Raw genomic sequence first — 15,040 nt, 5'->3', positions numbered from 1 at the left:
CATGTTGACCAGCTAAAAGCCTGTACTGAAGGTTGTTTCTCTACTCATAATAAATAGGAAAATATACCTATTATATCGCTTTTACACTTGCAGTGCTCTAATCGTGAACACCCTTTCAGCAGGCTGGCAGAATAGCCACTTTACTCACAAATTATAATTGTGCTGTCTGCTGAAGTGACATCTTTTATGTAGAAAGAAAAAAAACGTTTCACTTTAAGAATAAATAATTGAGTTCTTTTTCCTTACAGACATATTGACATCTCTATCTTGCAAAAATGGACATGCTGAAATGTTAAAAAGTAGAGGCTGTAGTACATGGGTTAAACAGTCTATACAGTTTATCAGGGTCTTAAATGTTTTAGCAAAATATATCTGTGGGATCAAAGCAAAGATTCTTCATGTTCTCGTATGTTGTGGTTTAGAGCACAAGAAACTAACGTTTCTTGCTAACGTAAGGAGGTCCTCTCTCTTGTTTGACTGCTTTGAGGTGATTGATCTGAGGGTTTCTTCCAGCCATTTCCTGAAGACAGTTTGTGCAGCTACCTGTCTTTCTTCAGCAGGAGGAGGAATTCAGGGCTCGGCCTCGACTGGACATCATCCAGCCACATTCAGAGAGCTTTGAGGAGATCTCCTCCGATGCGCTGACCGTCAGGAACTTCCAAGAGAATGAGTGCAGGGATTACCGGCTGGGTAAACAAAACACAAGCGTTCCGGTTAACCTGTTTACTTGAACAGGTTTCCCTGCTCCCTGCAAAAGTCTCAAAACAATGTTTTAATAGAAACTGCTGAATTTTGTCTTTCTGCGACCGTCTATAATCAGTTTAAAACAGCAAAAAGGGCAGACTGCTAAAATTGAACAAGTAAAGATTTATTCCATGCTGAAAAGAAAAGAGACGATTGGCTCCACATCTGAAACATTGTGTCTATTTCTTTTCAGCATGGAATAAACCTTTGCTTGTTCCTTAGCAGCCTGTGCATGCTGACGCAGCTACCTAATTGGACTGCTAAAATAGCTATGTTTGGGCATAGGCAAGAGGCAACAAGAAGGAAATGACAGAATTAAATATTATTTACGTATTTTCGTTGATTCTGATTTATCTTTGTGGTTGGGGGTCACTGGTCCAGCACATTTCTCCAGAAATGAACAGCTACAAATTCACAGCCAACGCTACAGGTAGAGAAATTGTAAAAAATAAAATTAGCTTTATGGATAGTGCAATCTTTAAAATAAAGATTTACTAGACGTTTGAAATGTCTATGACAGCACTGTGACTTAATTGGTTAAAGCTCTTGCCTAATAAACGGTATTTGCCTTGAGTGACTGAAAAGTTGTATTACTGTAATTGGGTACAGATAACATCTGTACTTTTGATAGAATACCATTAGGGCATATAAGCGTGTTAATCATAAATGATTTTAATACCTAAAATATAACATTTCTGCCTCTGCTGATAATGGAATTTTGTTCTTCTTCAACCTCAGTCATAGTGTCGATTTGTTAAGGACACTTTAAGTCAACTTGGCCGCCCTGTTGTTTAACTGGACCCTTTATCCTTACAGAACATTCCGAAGGCGAGTCTTTGTTCTACATCATCAGTCCTAAAGATATAGTGGTCGCCAAGGAGCGGGACCAGGATGACCACATTGACTGGCTCCTTGAAAAGAAAAAATACGATGTAAGCTTCAGTGCTACTTTGCCGCTTCAGTTGTCCCTTTTTTTATTTTATTATTCAGCCAAGCCTTCAATGACATTTTGTTCTGCCGTTTGTTAGGCCTATGGCTTGGATGAAAGAAATGGATTCTTAGTTTTGTATTTGAGACAAACACAACACGTCTGGGGAGACCGTGTGGTCAGGGTCCTGGAGAAGTCTTTTCAAATATTTTTGTTCTCCTTAAAACTGATATTGTTAGATCTTAAAAGGTGTTCTTCCAAACACGTATGTTCCATCTCTTTGTTGAAACCCTTCCCCATAAGTTTAACAACCAGTTCTCAATAGTAATCAATATTAGCCTCACCCTTTTTTTATCAGGTCTAAACTGCATTTTGGATTTTGTGTTTAAGCTTTTCATTCTGCTTGGAGAACTTTTGAGTGCGATTGCGTTCTTCTGTGTGTACTACAGTATACAGGATCTTTAAGGTTGAGGTTTCCTCAGCCTGGGGGAAGACTGTTAACAGCTCGGGCCTGACACTTCTGTGGGTTGTGCCACAGAGGCTGTCCCTTGTTCCTAAGACTGTGGTTTGAATCAGTTTTCTGAACGCATGCAGTGTGCCACACATGCTTTTGTATTTTCTTCAAAGCAGATGTTCCCAGATCCTTTAGTATCTGAAGTATTCTGTTTTGAAACTGAAGCTCAGGTTGCCTTTTGCAGGAAGCTCTGATGGCAGCTGAAATAAGCTACAAAAATATAAAACGTCACGATGTTCAGGTAGGGTTTTTCGATTCGTTTTTCTCATTACTTAAGGGAAATGCACTTTCAATTTTAAAGAAATTATGAATTTTTGCTTAATTTGGGCAAACGTTTGTTGTAACTAAATTGTAATCATGGAAAGCTCTCACCATTAAGTGGATCCCTTTTCAGAAATATTCAATGTTTTCTTTGGTAATGTGTCTGTTTGCTCTTCTTGGAGTGTTGTCTAGTTTTATAGCCAGTCTCCTTTGTATATAGGTTATCTGTCAATTTATTTATTTGCGCAGAAAATCGGCATTTCCTACATCAATCACTTGGTGGAGAAAAAGGAGTATGAAATGGCTGCAAGGTACACATTCCTTTATTCTTGTGTGAAATACAGAGGGGTTGCAGTGACGGGTGTCTGATAGGACATATTTATCTTCCTGTTTAGAAAATGTCAGAAGGTGCTGGGGAAAAACATGGACCTTTGGGAAAATGAAGTGTACAGGTTCAAGACTATTGGACAGCTTAAGGTAAGCATCATTGAAAAACCCAGGAGAGAGAATTAATTAGAATTTCAAGGCTAGATTGCAGTTTTTTACTGATATCTAAAATATACTGATATTTAGCAAAATATCTTACACATACCAAAATATTTATGATTTTCACAGCTTTTAAAACTGATTTAGATCTGCCACACTCTGGTAACCCTAAGTATGATTTTGTTCTTACTAATATTACACTAAAAGGAAAATGTGGTGCAGAGACACTGAGGTTAAACGCATTGTTGCAACAGGGAATTAAATATGTTTCAGACCTGTGATTTGTGAGCTCAAAGTGTTATGTTCACTCTTCTATGAAACTATAAAAGCAATGCATATCTGTTCTTATATTTTTGTGTTGTAAGGTTACATATATATTCATCAGAAGCTGATGCAGATCCTTTGCTTTATTGAGAACCACACTTCCCTGTACTTGCAGGCCATCAGTCAGTACTTACCTAGAGGGGACCTGCGGTTGAGACCAGCCATTTATGAAATGATACTCCACGACTTCCTGAAGAGTGATATTGAGGTTAGCTGTCATCATTCACTGCTCGCATCTCTCAGATGATGGTTTCAAGACATTCATTTTATTAGTTTAGAACTAACCAACTAGACATTAACTGCCACACTTTGAGGAAATTGTTTCTCTCAAAAAATGTCAGTCCTTAGAAAAAGGCTGTTCTAAGGACGGCTTTCCAAGGACTGTACATGGGAAATTGTAGTCGATTTCTGCTGAAATGTTTCTCCAGTAGTGCTTACAGACTCTAAGAAAGTTAAACCGGCATTCACAAAAAGGGTAAAATGGTAGTGGGTAAAAGAGTGAATGAAGAATCTTCCACTGTGAATCTTGGTGTTCCATACTAACTGAAACCAAAATCCATCTCACCTTTGACAAAAACAAATTATTGCAAAAAATGCCGGTTTAAGACATCGAACATACCTGTATTAAATATAATAATAAACAGTGAAAACATTTCATATTTGACACTATAAATTATTTTTAGGTACTCTTAAATTTTCCTGAAGGGAGGGACTAGCATTTGATAAAACCCACAATTTAACTTCTAAAATTCAAGATTAATGTTGTTGATAAAATATTAGGAAAATTCGCAGATTTACAGCTAGTCAATTAAAAATTGGATTGTTTGGGCCAGGTATGCTTTTCCCATCATGCATCCATCCATCCATTTTCTAACCTCTTCCAAATCAAAGTCATGGGGGAGCTGGAGCCCTTCTCAGCAAGCAACTAGTGCCGGCAGGGTACACCCTGGAAGTGACACCAGTCTATCGCAGGGCACACACAGACACAAACACAGACAAGAACATACTCACACCAGGGCCAGTTTTCCCAGAAGGCAATTAACCTACCAGTATGGTACACACACAAACACGGGGAGATCATGCGAACTCCACATAGATAGCACCCCAGCTCTGGAATTGAACCGAGGGCCCCAGCGCCACCAGACAATGCAAACGCCGCTTTCCCATCACTGATGAAAAACAAATTCTTGCTGTAACCCAACTCTTAAGCCCTTTAGAGATTTCTGGTCCCAGTATGAAGACTTCATTGTAGGTCAAAGGCTGTCTTACAAAATGAGCAAATCCTGTATGTACTTTGATAGCACCAGGTTTTGTTTTTCGAATGTTGTAACCTAGAAGCGACAATGTCACTGTCTCACATTCAAGGGCTTTGCTATGCTGATCCGAGAGTGGCCAGGGGAGCTGTATAACAACATGACCATTGTCCAGGCTGTGAGGGACCGCCTGAAGAAAGACCCTGAAAACAGGATACTGCTGACAACTCTGGCTGAACTGTGAGTACCCCCGAGCAGCAGCTACTCTGCTTAAATAGGCAGTCTGTCCAAAAGCTCTTCTCCATTATTTTACCACATTTCATGTACAGTGTCCAGTGAAAGTATTGGGAAAGTTAAATGTTATCTGACATTTTTACTATGACATAGGTAGGTCCCTTTTCAGGCCATAAAGGCCCATGGAGAATGGGGGGGCAAAGGCACTGGAAGTGTCATCTGCGAAGTACCTTTCTTCAAGTTGTAAGAAAACCGGCTCAGGGACGCCAAATATGTAATCATAGCCACTCAGGGACGCCATGAATGTAACGTTGCCATAGCCAAAATGTAAATGTAGTGGCTCTCTGAAGGCACCAGTTCTGTAGGGTTTAATCATTTACTGGAACAATTATAAATTGTAGCAGTAAATCACAAAGTTGATTCTTTTGATGGTTTTAGAATCCAACCATGCGATATAACTCAAACAACGCACACACACAGGTACTAATACACGAGGATACATTTATTAATACATAGAATATGCATATAAACCTAACAGATCTTGACTCATGACTCCACTGTTAAACACAGCGGAAATTATATCAAGTTTGCAGATGACACAACAGTGGTGGGCCTCATTAGTAACAACTTTGAGGCACCATACAGAGAGGAGGTGGAGCAATTAGCGGACAGGTGCTTAAACAACAGTCTGTCTCTGAATGTAGATAACACCAGAGCCTATCACAGAAAGCAACAGATTCAGGGCAGGGTACCCCCTAAATGGGACATCAGTCCGTCGCATGGCAGACAGACACATACAGTACATGCACACACTCACACCAGGGCCAACTTTCCCAGAAGTCAAGCCATATATTTTTTTAAAATACTGTATGCTGTTATAGAAATTGCTATGTTTTATCCAGGTTTACATATGACCAGCGTTACGACAAAGCTTTGGAGATCTACTTGAGACTGAGACATAAAGATGTCTATCAGCTTATTCATAGACACAACCTGTTTTCCTCAATTGAAGATAAAATCGTTCTTTTGATGGAATTTGACAAAGAGGTAAGTGTAGGGATATTCCTATAAAAATGTGTTCTGGATAGTAATGATAACAGTTATTGTACAGTAGCGTTCATGCTCATGGCTTAAGGAGCTAAGATGTTAATAATATACAACTTGTTTCAACTGTGATCATCTAAATCAACTATTGTTCAACTTAAGCAGAATTGGTAAACCATATAAAAGTAAGCAATGGAAATAGCGTACTTTTAGATGTATTTTTTGCAGTTTTTCACTTTTTGAACACTTTGAAACTGGCCAATATTTTTCCTTGTGGTGTACAGTGTTACTGTCATACACCTTCACATACAGGATTAGACGTGGGAAAGTGAAGAGATGAGAACTACTTCAGTCTTTACTTTGAGCTGTGCGAGCGTAAGGGTGCTCACTTCAAGTGTAACTTGAAGCAGTCTCTGCTTCTAGTTGTGGTACAGTGTTTTTTACCAGAACAATGAAATTTACCTTTTTTGCATTTCTCAGAAAGCTGTTGATATGTTGCTGGACAATGAAGACAAAATCTCGGTGAGTTCAACCCTGATTAGAATTTCTGTAATAGGAATGATAAAGGAGAGCAGAGTGCAGCTTAAAGTTTCCATTTTTGAATGTTGATTTTTCCATTCCTACAGATAGACAGGGTGGTGGAGGAGTTGAAGAATCGTCCTGAACTACTGCATGTAGTGAGTACTGGCAATGGAAATGTCTTTGTCCCTTCAATCCAGTCATGTGGTTTCGATAGCTACTGTAAAAATGACATTATTGTGATACAAAATAGAAATTTCCTTGATATTTTAATTTAAGTTGTTAGGTACTTGTTTCAGATTTTATTTTTATCATTTGTGTAATTTTTGGTAAAAGAAAAATGAAACATGTGAAGAATACATGATACACTCAGATACTTGTAATATACTCAAATGTATCAGTTCATTTTGGCCCCAGGGTTTGTACATTGAAGCACATTATTGAGACTCTTAATCATGCAAAATACATTTAAAAAATATAAAGTCAAAGCTAGCCGGACAGTTTTCCTGTAGTCAAGTCACACTACAGAGTATAGGCAGGAAGCATGCAAAGAAAATACCAATGAGATGTGGAGAGCAGGACTGTTACTAGAAGTTCTGTATCAGTGTGTTTCATTTATGAATGGGGCCTCCATTTTTTAAACAACCTTATCTAAATATGAAATGTCACCATTATTCTGTGATGCTGAATTCCTGTATATAATTCTTTTTCCAGTACCTGCATAAGCTGTTCAAAAGAGACCATCACAAGGGACAGAAGTACCATGAGAAGCAGATAGGATTGTACGCAGAATATGATCGCCCTAACCTGCTGCCCTTCCTGAGAGACAGCATTCACTGCCCATTGGAGAAGGTACAGATCATCTCATGAAAACTCCACAAAATGAATCTTACAAAGAAACCAGGGTATCACCTTTAAAATTGTGGCCGTGTAATTTATTCCATACTCCCACAGACCTTTGTGAAAAGACGTGTCTCCTGTTCCTTGTTTTAAACTCACTTCCCTATAGTTTACATTTGTGTTCTTTGGCTCATGTGTCACTGTTATTCCACTGGGACTGTTCATGACTAACAATATTCAGTTCTTACAACAAATCAGATCAGAAGACTATTTATCTAGTATTTATCTAGTTGTTTTTCTTTGGACAGTGACCAAAATCGGTGTATTGCACAATTGTAACTTAATGTTAAATTCTATACTTTTAACTATCCTAATGTTCATTTAGCCAGCAGCCATTTCACCCTGCAACTCACAACTAGCAGCCCACTGAAGCTAAGCAGGTGTGAGCCTGGTCAGTACTTGGATAGGAGACCTTCTGGGAAAAACTAAGGTTGCTGCTGGAAGAGGTGTTAGTGGGGCCAGCAGAGGGCGCTCACCCTGCGGTCTGTGTGGGTCCTAATGCCCCAGTATAGTGACGGGGACACTATACTGTAAACAGGTGCCGTCCTTTGAATGAGACATAAAACCGAGGTCCTGACTCTCTGTGGTCATTAAAAATCCCAGGGCGTTTCTCGAAAAGATTAGGGGTGTAACCCCGGTGTCCTGGCCAAATTTTCCTTTGGCCCTCATCAATCATGGCCTCCTAATAATCCCCATCTATGAATTGGATTCATTACTCTGCTCTCCTCCCCACTGATAGCTGATGTGTGGTGAGCGTTCTGGTGCACTATGGCTGCTGTCGCATCATCCAGGTGGATGTTGTACATTGGTGGTGGTGGAGGGGAGTCCCCATTACGTGTAAAGCGCTTTGAGTGGAGTGTCCAAAAAAGCGCTATATAAGTGTAAGCAATTATTATTATTATTATTATTATTATTATTATTATTATTATTATTATTATTCATTATTTGCCATTTTGCTTCATCATTTCTACAAGATATAAATAATGTAATATAAACACCTAAATCTTTAACTCCTAAATTCAGTATTTCCCAATTTCATATCTATAGTTCAAGGTTCTGGAGGTTAAACTCTGCATCCGTCTACATGAAATGTTATGTGCTGGCTGTTTGTCCATTCTTTATTTTTTATTAATAATAATATTTTGCTTACACTTATATAACTGAACACTCCATTCAAAGCACTTTAATGGGGATTCCCCTCCACCACCACTAGTTTGCAGCCCCACCTGGATGATGTGACAGCAGCCATAGTGCACCAGTACACTCACCACTGCCCAGCTATCAGTGGGGAGGAGAACAGAGGGATGAAGCCAGTTCATAGATATTCAGAGGCCATGATTCATACAGACCAATAGGAATTTTTGGCCAGGATGCCGGGGTAACACCTACTCCTTTCAAAAGACACCCTGGGATTTTTAATGACAACAGAGAGTCAGGACCTTGGTTTTATGTCTCACCCGAAGGATGGCGCCTTTTTACGGTATAGTGTTCCTGTCACTATACTGGAGCATCAGGACCCACACAGACCACAGGATGAGCACCCCTTACTGGTCCCACTAACACCACTTCCAGCAATAACTCACACCACCTTAGCTTCAGTGGGTTGCCAGTTGTGAGCTTCATGGTGATATGGTTGCTGGTGATTCATTTCATTAAGCCTTTATGAATTTCCTTTGCAGTTTCTACAATTTTTGCTGATCCTTTTATATTGGTATCATTTGCCAAATTGGTGACTAGTTTGATTAACTAAAGATCTCCAGTCATTGTTTACGCGTCTGTATTGTTTACATTCAAACTGTCTACATGTTTACTTGCACATTGTCTACTGTTTGTATATTGTCTTGATGCACTGTTTGCACTTTGTTTTGTTTTTTACACTTGTTTTACAATCGGGAGACTTTCTGAGACGTTCTAATTCCAACTGCATAATAAGTGAATAATTTTAATTCTTACTGCTTATAATTTAAAAATATGATTTTATTATTATGATTGCTGTAGTATATGCTCTCTTTGCATCCATTACTGCTGCTGTTTGTTCAAAGACATTTCACAATGTATTAAGTCAGAAGACGTCAAACAAATGAATGGTAATATAAAGCAGGCATTTGTTGTAACCTTAGTTGTTTTTTTTTCTTTCACAAAAATACATTTATGAAAATTCTGACCTCATATACCCTTCCCATTACATCTGTGTCTCTTTTTATTTGCATTTATTATCTCATCAGTTATACATTTATAATTGATGTATGAGTTACCCAAGAGGTGTTTGGCAAATGTGAACATTTCATTCTCCTCTTCAAAGTGTATGCAGTAACATGAATGGCAGTGCAATGGTCCTGAGCACCATTTTCTGCCTCAGAAATCTATTTTCAGAAATCTGTTCTTAACCCATGAGCACCCGCCTTGCCTCCTCTCCCTGCATAAATCCATCTGTCCATCCATTTTCAGAAAGCTGCTTATCCTGTTAAGGGTTGTAGAAAGCAAATGTCTATCCTGAAAGCACAGGACGCAAGGTGGGACTAACAGTTGCTCTTTTTTCCTGGACAGAACAAGGTTATGGAAATAATTATTACAACAAAACTAGGGGACCTTCTTTATGAAAGTAATGTCGTAGGAAACAGTCAACACAGATTTACAAGTAGGTCTTGCCTAATCAACTTGTTAGATTTCCTTTATCAAGCAACAATAGTAATTGATATAAGCAAGGCTGATGAAATAGTTAATTTAGGTTTCCAGAAGGCTTTTGTTAAAGTATAATCATATAAGATTAATTCAAACATTGCAGGCAGCAGGTGTTCAGGGAAACATGGATGTTTCAGTTGGGGATTGGTTTTAAATAGAAAGCAGAGGGTACAGAAAATAGGTGAGTACCTAAATTGGGACAATTTAATTAATGGGATAACTTATTTATATTAATGGTCTGCATTCCAATATAGACAACAAACTACTCGTGTAGTTTTAGATGATAGTAAATTAGGAGGACTAGCTAAAACCTTGGAAGAAACAAATTAAATCAAAATGTTTTAGAAAACATCCAAGACTGTGCAAACGCCTGGCAGATGCCGTTAAATGTAAATCAGGTGCAGAATTTCCCAGGTGGTATAAACATAACTATAAATACAAAATGAGCTAGAATGGGCTACTCATGAAATACATTTGGGTGTTTATATTGACACATCATTTACATCTTCTATACAATGTGGGGAAGCAATTAAGAAGACAAAAAATGTTAGGATGTACAGTAGAGTATCGTTAAAAACAAAAAATAAGCAAGGTCTCATTTAAAATATTTTGTACAATTTTGGTCACCACATTGTAAAAATATATATTTCTGCCCTGGACTCTTCTAAAGAAGAACAACTGGATTTAGTCTGGGGCTTGCTCTACACTGAAAAGCCAAAAAAACGGAACCTTTCTAGTCCTGAATAGAGAAGAGTTACAGAGTTCCCAATACAGTTAACACAGTGAACTTCGTCCAAATGAATAGTGAAACATGAAACTTATTCAAAGGCTTGTGGGAGTATGGAGCAAGCTACCCAGTCATTTGGCTAAAGCAAATACTTTCCTTCAAGAAACAGCAGGATGAGATAAATTAGCTGCTGACTACCAAATGGGCCAGGTTGGATGAATTGTCTCCTACTGTTTGTAACATTTCTGTTCTTATATTCATATATATTGAATAGTGAGTAGGTATAGTTAAAATACAGCGTTATGAAAGAATAAATGTCTGACCCTCCCCTCTGATCCCAAGCTTCTCTCTCCCCACCTGTGTGCCTGTGTGTCTCATGCAGAGCAAGCTGGGGTATGGGAAAAGAAAAAAGAAATTGTATATGGCTAACAAAGTGATCTTATCTTATTAATCTGATTTCCACACTGTTATTCTCTTTAATAACCTTATTTTATTTCTTTGCAACTTGGAATTCTGGAAGATTAAAAAAGCTGAAACGAAAAGGATGATAAATGTATCTGTATACTCATAGCGTGAATATTTCCAGGCAGCCTTTGCTAAAAGATAAATCTCTTACCATGGCATGTACTGTACATGGAGAAAGCTTGTCTGGTTATATACAGTATCACCACCAGATGGCAGTCACCACAAGTCAGCAAAGTCTCTTTTTCCCACAAATGTAATTATCTAGGGGTGTCCACCTCGTGTGCTGCCCAAATTCAACATACTTTATTCTGGTTTTCTTGTCAGTTGAAGTCTAAATGACTTCTTTACATCAAACAGATGCTGAATTGGAAGTTGACATAATTTTCACCTGTCTCCTCATTCACCTTTTTAGGCTGCCTATAATTCCTTGCAGAGTTTGACATCCACATGCTAATCCATAGAGCCACCCTGATGGAGGAATTCATTAACTTTTGCCCTTTTCAGTTATTTTAACTGAAATGGAAGTTCATTGTTAATCTGTAACGGTATTAGGATTAATACATTTCTACCATTGTCAAGGTATGCTTTTAAAGCATAGTCTTACTATTTAGTGAAATGGAAATTTAGAATTCCTTTACTTGTATAAATGGATTATGAAAGTATCATAGTTCAGCAAAGAAAGCAAGCATGATATTGAAAAGCATAATTATTTTTGTGTGTTTCAGGCACTTGAAGTTTGTCAACAGAGAAACTTTGTGGAGGAGACTGTGTTTTTGCTAAGTGAGTATATTTATATACGGTATTGCATTAGAATATAGATTGCATCTGTTATAGTCGGGCTGGGCTGTCCAGTCCTGGTCCTGGATGTTGAGTCTGCAGGGTTTCATTCCAGCTCTGTTCTTAACACGTTAAAGCTGCTTACTTGCTTAACTGTACAAATTAAAGACTTCGTCACAGCTCTTCTGGCGATGCAGCTTCAAAGAAACCTTGAAGGCCTCCAGAACCAGGACTGGACACCCCTGTACTAAGGGAAAATTATAGGGGTTATATTTATAGCTCTACAGGAAGGCTTTAAAAAGTCTCTTTGAGATTAACTGAAACAATAACAAGGAGCTATAGTATGCACCCACTGTTGCCAGCAAAGAGGCTCCTATTATTTTTCCAGCTCCCACAATATAGGATTAAAATCCTTGATTCTTTGTTTTAGGTCCCACTAGTAGGAATTATTATTACTGTTGATACACAGAGTTCAGAGCTTGTAAACTGTGCAAAAATGTCCATAAGGTTTTATGTATCTCTGTGGAAGTATCATGCCAATGCCAATGTAATGTCTCCAGGACACTCTCCAGGAGATTTTTTATCAGGAACAGATGACAGGATTATTTATTGAGGAAATTTAAAAAGTGCTTCATTGTATAATAGGAAATTGTAGGGATGTCCCATGCAAGTTTGTGATATAGCATTTATATAGTGGATATAATGGATTTGAGCAATGTAAAGAGAAAATCTATCACCTCAGAACATCTATCACTTAGAAGGAATGGGAAAGGAAGATGAAGATGAAAAAAAAATCTTTAAGAACTGTTTATTTAATTGTTGAAGTTGTACAGTATTCATTTTCAGGGTTCATTCTTATTAATTTCATTTGCTTTATTGGCATTACCCTCATAGACTATTCTCCTCTCCTCAGATGTTTGGGTATACAGTACTTGAACACAAGCATGCCATTTTAAAATCCTCAGAGAAACTGTTCTGAGACAGCGGAGACCTGTGTTGTAATTTTTGGTATCTGCTGCACTTTGGGTCTCTTCGTAACTCATCCCTGCCTTTCTTTTTCATGTGCAAGAGCAGCTTAAATGATGGATTTTCATCTTCATGAAATTTACGAAGGCTCTCTGTTTGACAATAATTACCCAATTAAAGTGAAATGAGTTATTCAATAGCTTGGACTTTTTATCTTATTACACAGTTGTCTGAAAACTGTACTATTGATTATAGAATCTATTAAGAGTCATGGAATCACGAGTTTCAGGTAGGTTGGAAGCTGTTTGAGGTGTCATATAAAGAGAAATTAATCAGTAATGAAATAATAAATCTTCACATTTGAATGAAAGGGGAAGACTTGAAAGAATTGCTTGCCTCCAAAGGTAATAGAAGAGCGCTTGAGATCCCAAGCGCAGATCATTTGAAGTGGATTTACCTTCAGAAACTGCCTCTGTACAATAACTGTAATTACCCCTGCAGGCAGGATGGGCAACAGTCGACGGGCTCTACAGATGATAATGGAAGAGCTCCACGATGTAGACAAGGCCATTGAGTTTGCCAAGGAGCAGGATGACGCTGAGCTGTGGGAAGACTTGATCTCCTATTCCATTGACAAGCCTCGTGAGTCTCACAGTCATAGGCTGCTGTGGATAACTAGCTGTTTTTTTTTGTTAACATAACAAAAATGTCAGTGCCATTTTATTAAACAGTAGTATTTCAGGTTACAGGGAAGCCAGTTGTGAAGGCTAGTCGTGTACAATTTTTGTGTTTGTCTTTTAGTTTCATAACATGATGATGCTCCATTAAAACTGTGAACTTAACAGCTAAAAGTTCACACCCCAAGCTGAGCTTAAAAGTCAGTCAGTCAGGAACTTTAAGTTGAAAGTTAGTTTGCCTGACTTAAATATTAAAATCATACCAGCACTAACTGATAAATTTGCAATAACGGAATCTTTGTTTGAAATGTGTACTGTATTTTATGTCCAGGGTATGTAATGTCCATTCATGCCAATAATACTTCCATATTAAATTTAGCACACATAAATACTTATACTTTTTGTGTATCTGGGTATGTTAAAATAGTTAAAATACAGCACTCATGGATGTACTTATGTTTAGGTCTTTTTTCAGCTAATTTAAATTAATCTTAGCTAGTTTTTTCTTGTGCAAAAGGATCAGAGGTGCTTAGCAACTATATCGCATTTAGTGGATAGTGGATTTGAGCAAAATAACAGATTTTCAAAATTGTAGAGAAAAAACGTGTCAGACAATAAAATTAAAAAGTTAATTGAGCTCTATGAAATATGCAAAGACAATTGAAATACTAAACAGAAATGCACCAAAACTGATGAGGGTTTATTAACTCTTCCAACTAATGATGATGTATTCTTCAAACAAGATCACTTTCTTCTGTACAGCCTTTATCACAGGCCTGCTGAATAACATTGGAACCCATGTTGATCCTATCCTCCTGATTCACCGCATCAAGGAAGGCATGGAAATCCCGAACCTGAGAGATTCATTAGTCAAGATCCTTCAGGACTACAACTTGCAAGTATGGGAAGAGCTCTGCCTTCCACAGTCTTATCGGTCATTATGATTGCTTGAAGCTCTTCAGCAAAATTATTGGAAATGCATGCTGTGTGTTTTGAATGTAACTTTTACTGTGATGAATAATTCTAATCACAAGAATCACAAGAATAACCAATACTTTATACTGTATATACAGTATATCTGTAGGTGTTGCACGGTATGGGAATGTTTTTGTTTCCTTTGGAGTGCAGGTTTAGTCCAGACATTACTTGTTTAACACTGGTAGATGCTGTTAGCTGACTGTGGCTGGGATTTGCCATGTGTGATGCACAACTGGTCGAGCACTACCAGAGTCGGATGGGCTTGAGTCAGCTAGAGTGCTAGTGCTGTCGTGAGATCTGCATCGCCCCAGTCTAAGTTACTGTAACTGTCCTTTGAGTCCTTTGGGGCTCGCAATGTGAAAATGGCAGAAATGAGAACTCTGACAGCTGCGTGTTTCAGGGGCTGGATTGCTACATCCTCATTGAGCTGGTAACAGTGAGCTGAGATGATCAGCAATAGCCGATTCCAAACTGTGTTTTGAGGTGATGGGGTAGGGTATATTAAAATGTCTGAGAAGTATTTTGTGACCTTTTGGAACAAAACAGAGCAAAACAAGAATG

The 15,040-nt window shown here is 38.2% G+C and overlaps 1 protein-coding gene across 3 annotated transcripts in view; it reads left to right on the top strand.

Moving 5' to 3' along the window:
- Window positions 1-15,040, top strand: part of vps41 (VPS41 subunit of HOPS complex) — an 83,993-nt gene that overhangs the window by 61,361 nt on the left and 7,592 nt on the right. For 2 of the 3 annotated variants that reach the window (XM_015354484.2, XM_015354486.2), the window contains 14 exons: window positions 558-690; window positions 1,561-1,676; window positions 2,371-2,427; window positions 2,697-2,758; window positions 2,843-2,924; window positions 3,373-3,465; window positions 4,623-4,750; window positions 5,647-5,791; window positions 6,269-6,310; window positions 6,415-6,465; window positions 7,022-7,159; window positions 11,807-11,861; window positions 13,326-13,466; window positions 14,264-14,400. In XM_015354484.2, the coding sequence (XP_015209970.1) occupies window positions 558-690; window positions 1,561-1,676; window positions 2,371-2,427; window positions 2,697-2,758; window positions 2,843-2,924; window positions 3,373-3,465; window positions 4,623-4,750; window positions 5,647-5,791; window positions 6,269-6,310; window positions 6,415-6,465; window positions 7,022-7,159; window positions 11,807-11,861; window positions 13,326-13,466; window positions 14,264-14,400 (1,380 nt within the window). The remainder of the gene's footprint in view (window positions 1-557; window positions 691-1,560; window positions 1,677-2,370; window positions 2,428-2,696; window positions 2,759-2,842; window positions 2,925-3,372; window positions 3,466-4,622; window positions 4,751-5,646; window positions 5,792-6,268; window positions 6,311-6,414; window positions 6,466-7,021; window positions 7,160-11,806; window positions 11,862-13,325; window positions 13,467-14,263; window positions 14,401-15,040) is intronic. The other variant, XM_015354485.2, reaches the window with a different exon arrangement.

This window comes from Lepisosteus oculatus, chromosome 6 (genome assembly GCF_040954835.1).
Source record: "Lepisosteus oculatus isolate fLepOcu1 chromosome 6, fLepOcu1.hap2, whole genome shotgun sequence".
NCBI lineage: Eukaryota > Metazoa > Chordata > Actinopteri > Semionotiformes > Lepisosteidae > Lepisosteus > Lepisosteus oculatus.
Note: the sequence above shows the minus strand (reverse complement) of the source record. Positions and strands in the feature narration are given on the sequence as shown.